At 36.1% G+C, this 15,670-nt stretch overlaps 1 protein-coding gene across 3 annotated transcripts in view; it reads right to left on the reverse strand.

Moving 5' to 3' along the window:
- Window positions 1-15,670, reverse strand: part of SIPA1L2 (signal induced proliferation associated 1 like 2) — an 88,138-nt gene that overhangs the window by 51,251 nt on the left and 21,217 nt on the right. For all 3 annotated transcript variants that reach the window (XM_031046211.2, XM_031046210.2, XM_005145985.4), the window contains exons 6-8: window positions 9,470-9,627; window positions 7,389-7,965; window positions 2,667-2,941 (exon numbers count right to left, since the gene is read on the reverse strand). In XM_031046211.2, coding sequence (XP_030902071.1) covers window positions 2,667-2,941; window positions 7,389-7,965; window positions 9,470-9,627 — 1,010 coding nt within the window. The remainder of the gene's footprint in view (window positions 1-2,666; window positions 2,942-7,388; window positions 7,966-9,469; window positions 9,628-15,670) is intronic.

A 15,670-nucleotide genomic window follows, 5' to 3' on the forward strand; every position in this document is an offset into this window, starting at 1 on the left:
ATGAAGAGTCCCTCTCCAGCATCCTTATAGGCCCCCTTCAGATACTGGAAGGCTGCTATGAGGTCTCCACGCAGCCTTCTCTTCTCCAGGATGAACAGCCCCAACTTTCTCATCCTGTCTTCATACAGGAGGTGCTCCAGTCCCCTGATCATCCTTGTGGCCCTCCTCTGGACTTGTTCTAACAGTTCCATGTCCTTTTTATGTTGAGGACACCACAACTGCACACAATACTCCAAGTGAGGAGCTACCTGACAGTAAAAAATTTCTCTCCTAATGAGCTGGCACACCTATTTTAACTGTTTCTCATGGAAATCACCCAGAGAACTCAGTCTATCCTATATAGCCATGTATAGATTCTTCAAGCACAGTGGCATTTCCTGTCAAATGAAGGTGAAATGCATTATAGTTCTCCAGATACTCCTGTTTTACATCCAAAAGTACTGCCTGTAATTTCCTGGGTAAACCTGACACCACAATACAAGAGAGACATGAACATACTCGAGTAAGTCCAGCAAAGGCTACAAAGATGATTAAGGGATCAGAGCATTTGAAACATCAGGAAAGGCTGAGAGCACCAGAATTGTTCAGCCTGGGAAAGAAAAGGCTCAGGAGGGATCTTATCAATGTGTATAAATACCCAATAGGGTGATGGGGAGAAAAGATGACAGGGTAAGACTTTTCAGAGTTGTATTCAGTGAAGGCACAGGAGGTAATGTGTGCATGCTGAAATACATGAATTTCCACTTAAGTGTAAGCACAAACATTTGTTACTGTAAGGATGACTGAACACTGGAACCAAAGTTGTGAAGTCTCCATCCTTAGATATATTCAAAACCAGTGAAGATGTCCTTGAGAAATCTGCTATAGCTGACTTCCCTTTGAGCAATGGGGTTGGAACTCGACAATTTTCAGAGGTCCCTTTCAGTCTCAACTATTCTCTGTTTCTACGATTCTGCAAGATAAGACACTGCAGATGGCTGAGACAACTGAGTAGGAGACAGGGAGATGAATTTGCACAAGTTTTAGCTGTGATAGATTTATCTCCTTTCTCCATGCCTCTGGTAATTTATGTCTTTCTGCCTTCTCCTCATTCCCCCATTCATTAATAAATTTTACAAACAATTTCATAGGTTGTGTTTGTCAACTGAAACGCTAAGACTTGTCACATGACATCCATATTGCCTTGTGTCTACTTTGTTTAGATTACGAACATTAAGAAAAGGTAATCTCAAAACTCTCTGGATATCAGATCACTTTTAGGCTGGGCAATCAAAATTACTAATATATTTTGTGAACACAAAGAGGGAAATGAGGAGCTTTCTGTTTCAGTGTGAAGTTGATATTTGTGAGAAAGAAGCATTAATGAAAATTTCTGTTTTATGCTAGAGATGAGACTGAAAACTTACACATAAATGCTTTGGTGTTTTTCATATTTTAGAAGAGAAAAAACCTAAAAAAGCCCCAAAACATTTTCCTTAGTAATTAGTCACATAGATTTAAAAATGAAAAACAAAAACAAAACCAAAACAAACAAAAGCAGCTTTTGCAGATTTTTCCCAGTTTGGTGGCACTCAGTTAGAACTCTTCCTACACATAGTCTGAGTGCCATGTATCATGCTGATTCAGGATTTCAACATTTTACTTCCAAAAATGCATCAAAGAAGATACAAACAATTCATACAGTATATATTTTTCCATCAGGGCCTATAAAATACACATTTTTACCTTCAGTACAATAGGAACTGCTCATTAGGCTCATATTCTGTAAACAGCTTGGAAATGTATACCAAACAAGTCAGTGAAAATTCATACCCAGAAGCAGATGGTGAGAATAGCAAAGCTAAGCAAAGTGAGGCTTAACTGCAAATTCTATCCAACTAAGCAAACCGGTGGTATTCTACATTCACAGGCATTTTCTCCAGAAAAGAACCCAACACATCAACACGCAGGGTGAGGCAGGGGAGAGCACTTCTGTGTCATTCATCAGGCCAATGACTACTTGGAGAATTGCCACCAATTAAACAGTATTTGTGTACAGTTGGCACCAACTTCATAGTGCTGCATGCTACGTAAAATTTTATGGCTTGTTTTCTTGCCAAAAGCAACACATCTAATGTTTTTTCTGTTAAATTAAAAATCAACAAGAGATTTAAAGTTGGCCTTCTACAAGAAGACAAGTAATTCAATTACTCTGGTACAGTTCTCATTTAGAATGAGCCAAATTAACAGTGCCTAGAGAAGGTATATGAAAAATAAAGCCACATTATTAGAAAGTTTTAATTTTTCCTTACTTCTTATTTACCTCATAATATTAAAAAATGAGAGAAGAGCAAAAATCTTTGTCACCGTAAAAGGAACACCAACAATTAAATGCTTTTGTAACAGCTCAGTCATGATACACTAAAGTTTACTTCTTACTCTTTCAGAGGCATATAAATATAATTTTTCCACTAAATTTCTTATAGCATCCATTCTATCTTCTATTGAAAGCCAAGAGTGGTTTTGAAAAAAAGATTGCTTTAAAAGCCTCAATAATATTATCACTAAACATGAGAGATAATACCCACTTCCTGAGGACCTCCAATAAAAGAGGCATCTTTTAAGCAATACCAGAGAAAAAAACCCAAACAGATACAAACGTCATATTGAGAACTGTTACTCATTACCTTCTAGGTGCTCCATCCTCATGTGGTTGAATAATCACCACTTTTACTGTCACCGATGTACGTAAAAGGTCAATCATTTGTTCATGAGTCAAAGTTGCCACAGCCACTTTACAGATCTCAACCAGGCGGCTCCCTTGCCGTAGGCCTGCCTTCCATGCAAAACCAAAGGGCTCCACATCTGCCACTATCCCTTCAAAGTTCACATGGAATCCAAGTTGGCCCAACCCATTCCTCCGAAGGGTCATTTCTGTGGTTTCACATCCTCTGGTCACTATCTAAAGAAGTATCAGATTGTTACAATAGTGTTAGGACACGCACCTCTTTGGTTTGAAAGATCTGTTTTCAAACAAATGAAGGTGTGAACTGCAGAGACAGAGATATCTTTAATATACTAATACTGATTATTTAAACATTTGTGGTTGAATTAAGGTTTCTACATAAAACAAAATGAAAAAAACATTCCACAATGCTAAAATTCTCACATCCCCAGAGCAAGCAGCTGGCTCTTGTCAAGTGCCTTCCCCCTTGCCCAACATTCACACAATACCATTTCCATCTTATTGAAAACTTAACAGCTGCTTTAGTTTCAAAACACAAAACAGGCAAAATACTGTCCTGTTAGTTACTTCATTCTAGTTGGTGACTGACTATAAGAGTGCAGGCATTTTTAGTTCAGTATTAAGACAGTTTTAAACTTGAGATATAACATCAGTCAAATTGAGTGAAATGCTTTAGTTTTTTGCAGCTTTTCTTCCTCAAGAACATAGCAACTAAAATAATTTTGAATTATTTTGCCTTATAGTCAGATTCCTAGCTACTACCATGTCCAGATGCAGGTATCACTAAAATGGGGTAAGAGTTTCCATGTCATCGGGAAATTTCGAAGGAAAGAAATTACTTTCTTCATATTCAGTGAAAAGTAAATCTGTCATTATATGGAAGAGCCAACACCCTTCAAATTCAGGCTTTGCTAAGCAGGCTCATTTCTACATACTACATAACAAGTCCTCAGCAGTTTTGCCCAGTAAAACATAATCATACAATAGCACATATGCTGGGATAAGTCCAAGCTTAAAAAGCAAGCTTGAGAGTTACCCTAGCATTCCCTTCTGTCAGTGTCACCAAATCAGTATGTATTTTAGCCGTATCAGTACAATATAGAACAAAATCTTAACCACTATGAAATATTATAAAAAATCGTTCCTCATAATGCATATCATTCAAAGGTACCACACTGCTCTGTAACACTAGGGGGCAAATACTGGACCTTTAAAGATACGCACATTACTCAACTTAGGCATCTGATTTAAGGTGCCTGTTAGGAGGCTACTGTCCTGTATAGTCCACTGTGTAAGACAGGTCTTTGAAAAGTTGTTTTATAGCTTGAGCTTAATTTAGGAGGCTATTTTGGAAGAGCCATTTTCCCCTGTCATTGCCTACTTGAGCAAGAGTCTGGGCAGCTTAGCTCCCTTGTTCACTGTGTGCTTCCCTAATTCAGGGCTACATGGAGAGGGAACAGGACTGTGCAGCTAGTAAGATGTTGGTGCTGTGGCTGGCTAAAGCTGTCATAAACCACTTCTTTCACTACCCAAGTCAGATGCAGTTGATGAGTTGCAGTTTCATGGGAGGTTTGAACTGACCTAAGACCCTACCACCACTACATTGTCCCTTGTATCTCCTTAGCACTTGTGCAGCTGTGTAGACAGATCAGAGATAAAATACAGCTGAAAAAAAGGCTGCTTTTTAAAACAGTGCTACAAAAGGGTGTCAGGAAGGGATGGAAGGGACCGCCTCCTTCATTGGCAACTATTCTGAAAGTACATCTCCACCATTGACAAAGGGACTTGAGAAATCGCAACATTAAGCTGTAAGTTACTTTCACAGTTTCCTTTTTATGCTTCCTGTTTAGACAGATCTTTTGTCCAAATCTGTTACAGAGTCAGAGATGAGTGGCCTAACTTGTACTTCCTACCCAATCCAGTGGCTGACTGGTTAAACTCTGGAGCATTTGTGTAACTTACACCTGCAACTTGGTCAATGACTGAAAGTTACAGTTTTGGGTACCTTAGGTTTAAAGCACTATTGCCTTTATAAAATATTTCTATACATACATCTGTCACTCAGCAGAAAAAAAACCAGAACTTGCACACACAAGAAAAAGATGCCACAAACCCATGAGCATCTGTAAGTTTGCCCATCTGAGGGAGCTGGGCTATGCTCATGCTTATAACCTGTGAGAAGCTCTAGGCAATGAAATACAGTTAGCCCTCACTCATCAAGGGCTAATCTTCCATGAGCTGTGAAACACTGGAGAAAGACCTTGCAAAGAATTTGATATTCTGAGAATCACTGCCTGGCAAATTTAGGCTGCTTAAACTGCAGCACTTTGACTTCATAAGTCAAAAAACCTTCCAGTTATTTCTGAAGATGTAGGTTTCAGAGTTAAAAGGTGAATGCTATTTTTGAGGTGTCCAAGAAACAAACTCTGGAAATTTCATTTACAAAATCATATCATGAGTTTTCCTATAAAAAAAAAAAAAGGCAGCTATTTCCTTTGTTGTTATTCAGATCTGAGGTTTTGTTATCTTTTAGAGGCTTTTAATTTTAAACAGAGCTTTCTTTTGTATTTATAACTGTACATACAGTATTAGAGTGCTATGGCATGCTAACAGCACTAAGCTTTAACTCTTTTTTATTTTCTGGAGCCCTGATGTTCACCTTCAGTCATGACTAATATTTAAACAAGACTTTCATAATTTATGAACCAGGTACGTGAAAAATGAATTTTTCATCTCTTCACTGGTTTCCCCATGCTTCTCTGGCAAGTTTCTAGAACATATACAAAACTTAGTCACACAGTAAAAAAGAACATGCTATGACAATAAGGAGCTCAAACGACGGATGGAATTTTATCCTTATGAAACTACACAGTGCTCTTGGTTGGGGGGGGAGGGGTGGCAGGGGACAGACACCTTTTTATCATTATGTCACAATTATAGGATATTGCAGAATGAAGGCACAAACCAAAGTATATGGCTTCCCCCAACTCAGAGCACTCAACATCTCTTCTTCAAGTTAGTTAAATAGTCAAAGGTTAAGAGAGAAGAAGATAAACATTCCTGCCAAAGATTCATGAATTCTCAATAGAAAAACTCCAGGAGATCAAGTCTTCCACAAGTTTATCCCCTAAAAAGTGACACTATATGTTACATAGGAATGTCACATAAAACATAGTGCTGCTCCACTTCTAAATATGTCATTCTGCTTATTTGGTTGCTGTTTCACTGAACGTGTGGCTATGCATGAACTAAGAGCCAGGTTCTCTAAATGCACTTAATACAGATGAAACTGAAAGACAAAAATACTCTGAGTCCTATGAAGAAGGTGAATTTTTTTTTAGTATACAGGCTTCTAAGGAAATTTTGTCTACTCAGATTCTTGTCTAGAGAGCCATTCAGGGATTTTGTTTAATCTTATATCACTCTGCCATTCTCTGATATCCTAAAGGTCAGAACCACTGCTTTTCCTGTCCTCAAGCACAGCTCACCAAGTTAATCTACAGTTTGCTTTTGCTGCCCTTTCTACTTTATATCACTAGATATTCGCCCCCCACAAACAGATCTGATTCTAGATTGACAAATACAAGCCCTTTTTTCAGTCCTGCACTGATATTTTTTCTTCCAAACCAAAAGCACAGTCTCTGCTTTTCACATCTTTATCTGAATATTCAGATAGGTTTCCTACTCATCTCTGTGATTTAAGCCCAGACAACAAAATACAGTTATTTCTTTGACAATCTTGTTTATTTAGTCACTGGTTTTAAGAAATGCTTTTACTAGTGACTGAAAAGGATCTGGTCACTGAAGTTTGGTGTTACATCACAGTTTGAGCTTTCATCTTCAGCATCTGCTGGTTGTTGACCTTAGCTGTCACCCTAATGTGACTGCAGAACTAGGGAGGCTCTAAAATATCAGCTGCAATACAACTATTCCAGCATGACAATGGTAAGCATGATTTCTTTCAGTACCAGGCATTCTAATATTAACAATATTCAGACCATTTAGACCATTTAAATTAAGATCAAAGAGCAAAGTGTAACCAGTTTAAATGCATCAACAATTTTACCTTGGCATTCCTGTCAGCTTGTTTGTACTGACTGAAATAGCTCCAGTACAGTTGTGCTAACGGTGTCATCAAGTGTCTGAAAAACTTTAGCTAGTCAGCTGTAAGAGCTGGCATTAATTGGCCTAATTCTCCTCACTTGCCACAGTTGCTCAGTGCAGAGGAACAAATCAGCAGAATCACTTATACAGTTCAACTGCTAATGGGTTATTATAAAAATGTAGAGTATATTTTTACATTAAGATTTTGTATATTTCTAAATTAAGGTATATTTCTACCTACAAAAGTGTGATTTGAGAAGAGGCTACAGCAAGAGCAGACAAAAGCTTATCTTCTCAATCCTGAGACTGATGCCATCTGTGGCCTTGGGCAAGTGTATCAGATTATTGGTTTCAGATTCCTCATCCCTGAAAATGGGTTGGTAACACTTATCTCACATGCTCTTGTAAAGATTATCATTTGCAATGCTCTCTTAAGACTGAAACTACTCTCAAAGTATAAACATAGAACATTTTACATTGTATCTCAAAGTAGATGCAGACAAGTAACTCTTAATAAAAAATCTAAAATTTGGAATTCCAGTTTAGAAACTGTACTTACTTCAAGTCTTTGAACAATTTCTCTGATGTCTTCAGTACAATTATCTGCTGCAGACAGAAGAATGCATTCTCCTCTTTCATAAAATATTTTGATGGTCATTAATCCAGAAGTCCATCCAATAACATCTCTGCAGGAGCAGTTAAACACAACATTTTTTGATTCCTTTTCAATCAACATGATAAACTCATTGGAGATTCCAAGAAGACATTCAATGTCAGCAGACTGGCCAAAATCTCGTGCAATCACATTCCACATAATCGCGCCAACACTGAATAGATGTGCATCTTTCCTTGGTTTGACTTTTTCCTTTTTTTTTGCCCCTAAGGTAATAAAGCTAAACTTTGCTGAAGTATCCACTGTAGCTGTGGTAACAAAATTTTCTGCCAGATCTTTCAAGTATTCTTGACGTGTCCTTGTGGCCATGGCTCGGAATTTTTCTGACTTATGTGCCGCATTTTCAGCATTGATAACTTTGGCTAAAAGGAAGTCCCTAAAGACGGCTGATTTGGGGAAAGTTACTCCTTTGGGAATGGGTGGACCAAATGGAGGTACATCTTTTGATCGTGAAACACCAACACTGGAAATAGAAATAAAAAAAAACAGTGGTTAATTCCTAAAAAAAGGTCAGGAGAGAAGCAGAACTGCGACCTGGGCAGCCCACTTACACAGTTCAGTTTAGTTTTGACATGTCAATTTTCAGATATTTTAAACACAACAAAGAAAATTGATTGGACTGTCTGTTTTAAATTGGCTTTTTTCCTTGAAAGATATAAAAGACATTACAGATATATCTTTGTAACATAAAAACTATCAAGGATGACTTCTTAGGGTGTCACTGTCTGCTTTCTTTAATGGAATAAATATAAAAATGCTTTGTGAAATATAAATGAAAGAAGTTTTTAAAAAAAAATTTTAATGTAAGTGTATAATTTTCAGTTACTCATTGCATTATCTTAAAACTAGAGAGATACATAAATAAAACCAGAATTTATTTTAATCCTCAGACGTTTTGCGGTAATGAAGCCTGAAGACAAAGTACTGGTCAAACGTGTCTAGAATGGGAGCATTCTGCACCTAAGTTGTGTACTCTATGTTAATAAAGCTCCAAAATACTTGTAATCGTTGACATATGTAGTCCACAGAAAGATGTAAAATAGGAATATTTTCTCGCTGAAAATTGATCCCTACATAATGCATTTCAAATGAAAAAAGATTTTAAAATACTGTGAAAATTACATACAGCCACTACAAGTTTGACTGAAATGCAGTTACATTTGGGGTGACAGACAGACATAATTTAGTAGTAAGGCTGTAACTTATGAAATGTCATATATTATTAAACACAAAAGAGAAACTAAAACCAAATCAAATTGTAAAAGATAGCTTAAGTTCTAAAAGACAGCTAGGAGACGGGAATATGACCTGACCTCATGACGTACTTTACTTTCATTCTAAACAATGAACAAGTAACGTGTACACATGCTAAACCTGCACCATTATGCTTCAAGCCCTTATCATTATTTGCACAATTCCCAATCAGTTCAGAACAATGCTTCCACCTGGTTACCTTTCTGGAATTCATGATGCAGTAACTTAAATGGGAGTGTTGAGAGCATTCAAAATTTGAGATGTACTTATACTCCCCAAAAGTCCTCATTCATATACTTAGAGGCCATGACTCATCCTGCTGTCATATTGTCATATTCAGGGATTTATACAAGTTAATAGCCTTCTGAAATACTTCATTTTAAATCACTTTCTTTGAAAAAGGAAATGTGCAATAAAAATTCTAAATAAATTTACATTGCTATGTCTGCAAATCTGATTTTTACTAACTTGTTATATTCCAATTTTGTGCCCATAAATCAGCAACACAGAGTTCTGCACATACCCTTTTCAGTCTACAAACTGTCCCATAACACTAGGTATGTGGAAGGGAGACACTGGGCTTTCAAACCCAAAGAAAATGTAGCAGAAATTTTAAAATTGCATACATAATATCACTAGGAAACACAAAATTGATGAGGCAGTTCCATTGTAGTGTTAAAACCAAATGCAAATAGTTATAAGTCTCTACTCACCTATAGCACACATTTTCAGTGCAAGGATTATGCACTTTGACTATAACAAATACATGTTGAAAGTGGGAACGAATATTTTTTGGAGTAAAAGGAAGTGCTCCTGGCTCTTGGAAGACAATGGTAACTATGTCATTTCCTATATGCCTTTTCCTTAGCAGCTAGACAAGAAACATGCAATGAAAAATTAGTTATAAAAAAAAAATCACAATTTCTTCATTTTAGAAAACAAAACAAAACACAAAAACACAAGAAAAACCCTACCACCAAAATAAATGAAGCTTAATTTTTCAGCTTAATTATTCATATTCTGAATAGCTACAGATAACATTGAAATGCACTGCAAAAAGGGAAAGGAAATTAGGCAAAATTCACAAAAATACTGGAGTTCTCTTGCATCCCCACATTAGTTCTGCATAGTTCCTACTCATTTCCCTTTTATCCAATGAGAAAAATATATTTCCCTTACTACAATGCATTACTTTATTAATAAATGTTACATCACTTGACATTTCTTACTATTCCGAGAACTGTCTCAGCTCCCTCTTTACAGTGTAAGATCTACTTCTATATGAAAAATATAATTCGCTTTTCTTTCTCAATAAACCTCCCTTTTCCATGGTGCATTTTTATTAAAAATTGTCCTTAACATTATTATCTTTTTTTAAAAAAAAAGACCAAACCCAGATTATAATGGATACTTATCACAAATTTTAACAACTGCATACTTGAGAAACAGATCTGAGACTCATGGAGAAACAATACCTATTAGAAACTCATTAAGTAAAACCTTATTCTTGTAATTGGTAGCTTTTATAATCAAAATATATTGCAGGAATAATTTGAAGTACTAAATCATTGTTACAGGCCAAAAATTAATAAACACTATAAAACATGTCCAGCAATAAGGGACCACTTTTCCCTCTCCACCTCCAAAAACTCCCAGCAAATCAACACAGTAAAATGACATTCACTTTCCTCACGGAAGTATGTATCTCAAATCTGTACACCTCTTTTTCTTAAATACCTTTGCTTACAAGACATCCATGTATATTACCAGATGGAAAAAAGTATTCTAGCATGTGCTACATTTTAAATATCCACCCAAAGACAAAGAACTTGCATTGTCAACCAACAGCATACAGACACTTAAAGCTTTACCTTAGCTCATGTGTAACTAAGAGGGATACAAGAATAAATTTATTTGAAAACTTTATGACAAACATAAACAAATTTCTCTATCAAGCTGATTTTACATAGCACAATCTTTCTAATAAAAGATTATTTGTTCATATTTTCTCAGTTCCATTAAAACTTAGTATTTCAGATACCAACAAAAAAAGCAAAGTTACATGCTAAAGCCTAAGAATCATGAGTATGTTTCATTATATGTCCAAAATAACACAAAGAATGGTATTCTAAAGTAGTAAGAAGGGCTGAAGCCACAATTTTAAAGTACTCAGTATATCTGTCTTATTCTAAACACAATCAACATCTCAAATGCCAGTAAGAAATAAGACTTTTAATGTAACTTGAAAACAGATAAAACAGCAGAGAATAATACTTGGTATAAGTCATGCGGCTCAGTCAATTTTCCATGTCTTTAAGACTATAATCAAAATAACTGGCTATTTGAGCAATTTAAGAGACACAGCCTGTTGTGTACAAATTACTATGTGGAACTGTGTGACACGTGTACTTCAATTTTGCTGAGCTATTCAACCATACAATTAAATTATAGTACTGAAGCACAAGTTCATGTTTAGAGGTTGTTATTATCTCATAGGTTGGAATTTACATCACAATTATTTTTTTTAAGAAACCTTCCAATTATGAGGTACAAGGTGATTAATTTCTGCCTTTGTTATATAACTGCCCAATTACTCTTTCTCGCCACCGTGGCTCATGCCTATGCATTTCCACAGAACAAAACTGTAAGAATTAGAAAGCAATATCCCATTTAAAGTTAGATTTATTTCTCAAGGCAACCAGTTTCCAAGATTATTTTCTGCTTTTGTATTCCTCCTGTGAGGCTCTGCTTGTCACCATAGGTTGCTCAAGCAAGAATAGCAGTCATTTAATAACAGGTATGTTTTAGAAATGTTTGAAATTTTACTAGTAAAAATAGGCTTTTCAAAATTATGGCAGTTTTCATATCCTATTCATAAAGTACTTTTCAGGAGCTTAAACCTCTAAGAGGCACCAAAAAAAGGAAATTATAAGTCAGGTCATCATTTTCAAGAACCTTACCAAGCTTGTAGAGATCTTAGTGACTTCTTCAACATTTTAAAATAAAATCAATGTAACACAGTTATAAGTAACTGTCATGCATAAGTGGTCAGTGAACTTTAATACAACGTAAAGGCAAAGCACAGTTGTGGCTGAGTGCAAAGTATCATAATGCAAAGAACTTTAAAAGGGAAACATCTGGAACATGGAAAGAAGTGCTCTGGATAGAATAAGGGAACAGGAAAAGAATAATGTATTGAATGGAGAAGGAGGGAACACACTTCCCTTGGAAATGTGAGGTAAGGATAGCATACTGAAAATGAAAAAGGAATTGCAGGAAACTGGAACTAGGCAAAAGAGATTTATAAGAGACCCTTCTGCAGTTTCTACTCTGTAACCTATATTTTCCTCCCAGCTTTTACCTCCTAGGGTTTTGGTTTGGTTTTTTTTTCCAGGTTCTCAGTTTCCCTTCCTCTCCCATTTTGAGGTCTGCTCAGATTTGGGGGTTTGAGGGGGGGGGTGTTGTATTTTTTCTTCTTTTTTTTTTTTAAATCTGCCTTTCTAACATTCTAGCATACTCTAAGGAACCTCATGCCAATGCAGAGCACAACAGGAACTCTCGACAAGGTACACAGATTACAGAGGATTTACTTACAGTAATGAGATGTCAAACACTTTGACATCATCCTAGTATCAACCTAAATTAGCATGGCAGAATTTGAAATTGAACCCAATCAAGTACAATAAGCAGCCAAAAGGAAATCAGTGAAGATTTATGTAAAAATATAAGACACACAAAGGGGAGTCTGGTAAGGAAAATATGTTAGAAAAGCAGAATCTGTTGGATTAAAAATATTTATGCCAAATAATATTCACTACATTGATTTTGGGATTTTAACTACTCAATTCTTAATTTCCAGATATGCATCTCTGAAGAAAAGTACTGTCTTAAAACAGTGTATTTACAGGTTATGCACAGCCATAAAAATCTACTCACTTCTGTGGAATTTCAATTGCCTATTTAAATTGTGAAACAACATGGAATTATTGTTGAAGTAGCAGTGAAATTCATAAGTGAAATAGCAGAATATTCTTCATTCAATTAAATGATGAAATATTAAGAGTCACATAAGAAAATATTCAAATATTTTTTTAGTATATTTCTAAAATAAGTGGTTTGAAAAGTTTTATTTTTCTCTTAGTGGCTAAGTTTTTTGCCACTACCAAAACTGGAAACAAATAGCAAAAGATATTTCATCAGATCTGGTTAAACTGAGATTGGTATAACCATATCTTGTTATCCCAGTCACTTTAACAGCAGCTTAAATTCAACAAGTTTAATTATTGCATATCTGATTTATTTTTGATTTTTCATCAAACCAGGTGAAAACTGATTATTTGAACTGATTGGGACTACCAGGTCTGACCATGTGTACACAAGCAGAGTACAAATGTGTGAACGGAAACTTGCAAGGGAATGATTTGGAAAGGGACATCGCAAAGGTAAAGTTTAAACGGGAAAGCCTTGAACTATGATTTGAAGAAAAGGCCAGTAAAGGAAAATGAACTGGCCACACCAGGGCTGGTAGTCTCTTCTGTCCTTGGGAAGGAGCAGCTGACTTTAAAATTCCCAGCCTATGTTGCAGCCAAAGTAAAAATTACCTTGCTCTTTGGATCTCCTGCTGGCTCTAAAACTAGAGGGATGTCCTGATCAGGGACCAAGCAGGGCGTAGTTATGTCCTGGAAGAAGCAACAAACAATTCTGGTGTGGCCTATTCTTGGCTCACAGGTATTTGGAATATAAGCAGTGCTCAGCGCTTGCTCACTTGAAGGCTGTAGCTGTAGATGATGAAGAGTGACGCTGTACCTTGGCCCAGCAATTACCAAACAAGGGATATGGGCACAGGATGTAATAATCTCATCATGAAGTACATACACAATATGCTAGCAAAAAACAACTATTGAATGTGAGTGTTCATTGCTAACATAACCTAGAAGGAAAATTACCATGGTCCCTAACTTCCACTTACTTGGGTATGTAGAGTTAGTGAGCCAAACCCTGAAGAAACAGAATTCATATTCCACAGCACCTGTAAGTCTCTCTCTTGACCACAATGGATAAAACTGTATTTGTGGTCTGCAGCATCTAAAACGTCTCAAGGAAAAGGACCTAAGCAATTTTTTGTCCTAGCTTTTAAGAAATAACACTCTTGATATATTTCACTCTTCAGTAGGTATTTTGGAACTAAACTGTAACAGAAAAAATTACACCATGATTATTGATCCCTTTTGCACATTAAGGCTGGCTAAATTCTGATCATTTGGGTGTGCTTGTCATGTTTACTTAAGACAGTGTCCATGCTGTGGAAATACTGTGAGACCCCAGCACCTTAAAAAATAATGTGGTGGATCTTCAGTAGGCATATTACTTAAACTTGGAAAACTGACACATTATTTTGGTCAAAGGAAGTCATGAATAACGTGGTGATTCTACTAAATATTGAACCTGTTAAAGTGACAATGAACACAGCTTACTAAAACACTGTGGAAAGGACTGCTCGTTGCTGGGGAAAACCATGGAGTTACAATTGAGGGATTTTGCTGTACACATGAATCGGCACCTAACTATAAAGAAAGACAGGGAAATGATGAGACTGAAAGGAAGGCACAGGAAGAAATGAAAGGACAGTAGTAGGGTGGTGGCTGAGCAACACAGTAGTGAAGCTGACAAACAGCAAACAATTATGAAATTAGTGGATCATGGCAAGAGGATATACTATTCTCACAAACAACAGAAAGTCATGAAAGACAACAAAAGTAATAAACTCCCAGTAAGGCCATATTTACTGTCAGTGCCTGTGGATTAGCTATGAAAATATTTTTTCCTTTTAAGACAAGCTCATTCAGTGTATTATACCTTCTTAATAGTGTACAGTTTTCCCTAATTGCATGTGATTTCCAGTCAAAGATTGTTATGACTGATTACAGACAGAACAACTCCTAATGTGTTTACTAAATTAATCCTGTATTGTAATAAGGTGTAAGTGAAAGTTTAGAGAAGTGGAACCATCTCTAATCAGTGATGATGAGCAGACACCTTGATTGCTAGTTATTGGCACAGTTGAGTGTGTGTTGCAGCTGAATTTTGTCTGCTGAAAGCCACACATTTTAAGGTGTAATCTAAACATTCATATTATTCACAAGGTGAAGAATTTCTGGCTTCTGATTCCTAATATAGTTTCTAAATCCTAAGTGTAATGAAGTAAAAACTGCAGTTGTCATAATTGTTCAACTGAAACAATTCTTCAAACAGAACATTATGCACTATTTAAAATACATAAATACATTATATACTTTCTTCCATTTCAATTTTGATTCATCCTTTCTCAAGAATTTTAATATTTTCTTTTATCTTTTTCTGGCTGCTTTGACACTTCTCTCTTTCTTTCCACAAGGCCTATTGATAGGGCAGACATCAAAGATACAACTCACATATGGTTTAACAATCAGTAACCACCTTTTGTGAGATAGGATCTTTATTTCATGACAACCCTCCAAAATGACTGAAAACTTTGTATCTTTCATAGCAATGAGAGAACATTCTAAAACTCAATACATCCAACACTTCTTTCTGCAGATGCAGAAAAATGCAGATTAGTAGTTCAGAAAGTTACAAACCATTATCAGTGTAACCTATGAGTAATTCTGCTTTAAGTGCTAATGTTGGTATATTACATCAAATGTGCTTGTACTTCTTAATTCAGTTGCAAGAAATATCCAAGTCAGGCAAGACAAAGTAACCTTACTGGTGCATCGCACACTTTGGATGCTGTGCTGCTTTTTAGCCATCCTTAATGCTTTAAAGGTATCCTGAATTATTACCTAAACAAAGGGAATTCACCAAAAATAAGTACACTGCAGTTTTCTGCCTTTCCAAGCAGAAACCTTGAAGGATACAGTTAAGCATTTGTTACT

Source organism: Melopsittacus undulatus, chromosome 3 (genome assembly GCF_012275295.1).
Source record: "Melopsittacus undulatus isolate bMelUnd1 chromosome 3, bMelUnd1.mat.Z, whole genome shotgun sequence".
In the NCBI taxonomy this organism is placed as follows: domain Eukaryota; kingdom Metazoa; phylum Chordata; class Aves; order Psittaciformes; family Psittaculidae; genus Melopsittacus; species Melopsittacus undulatus.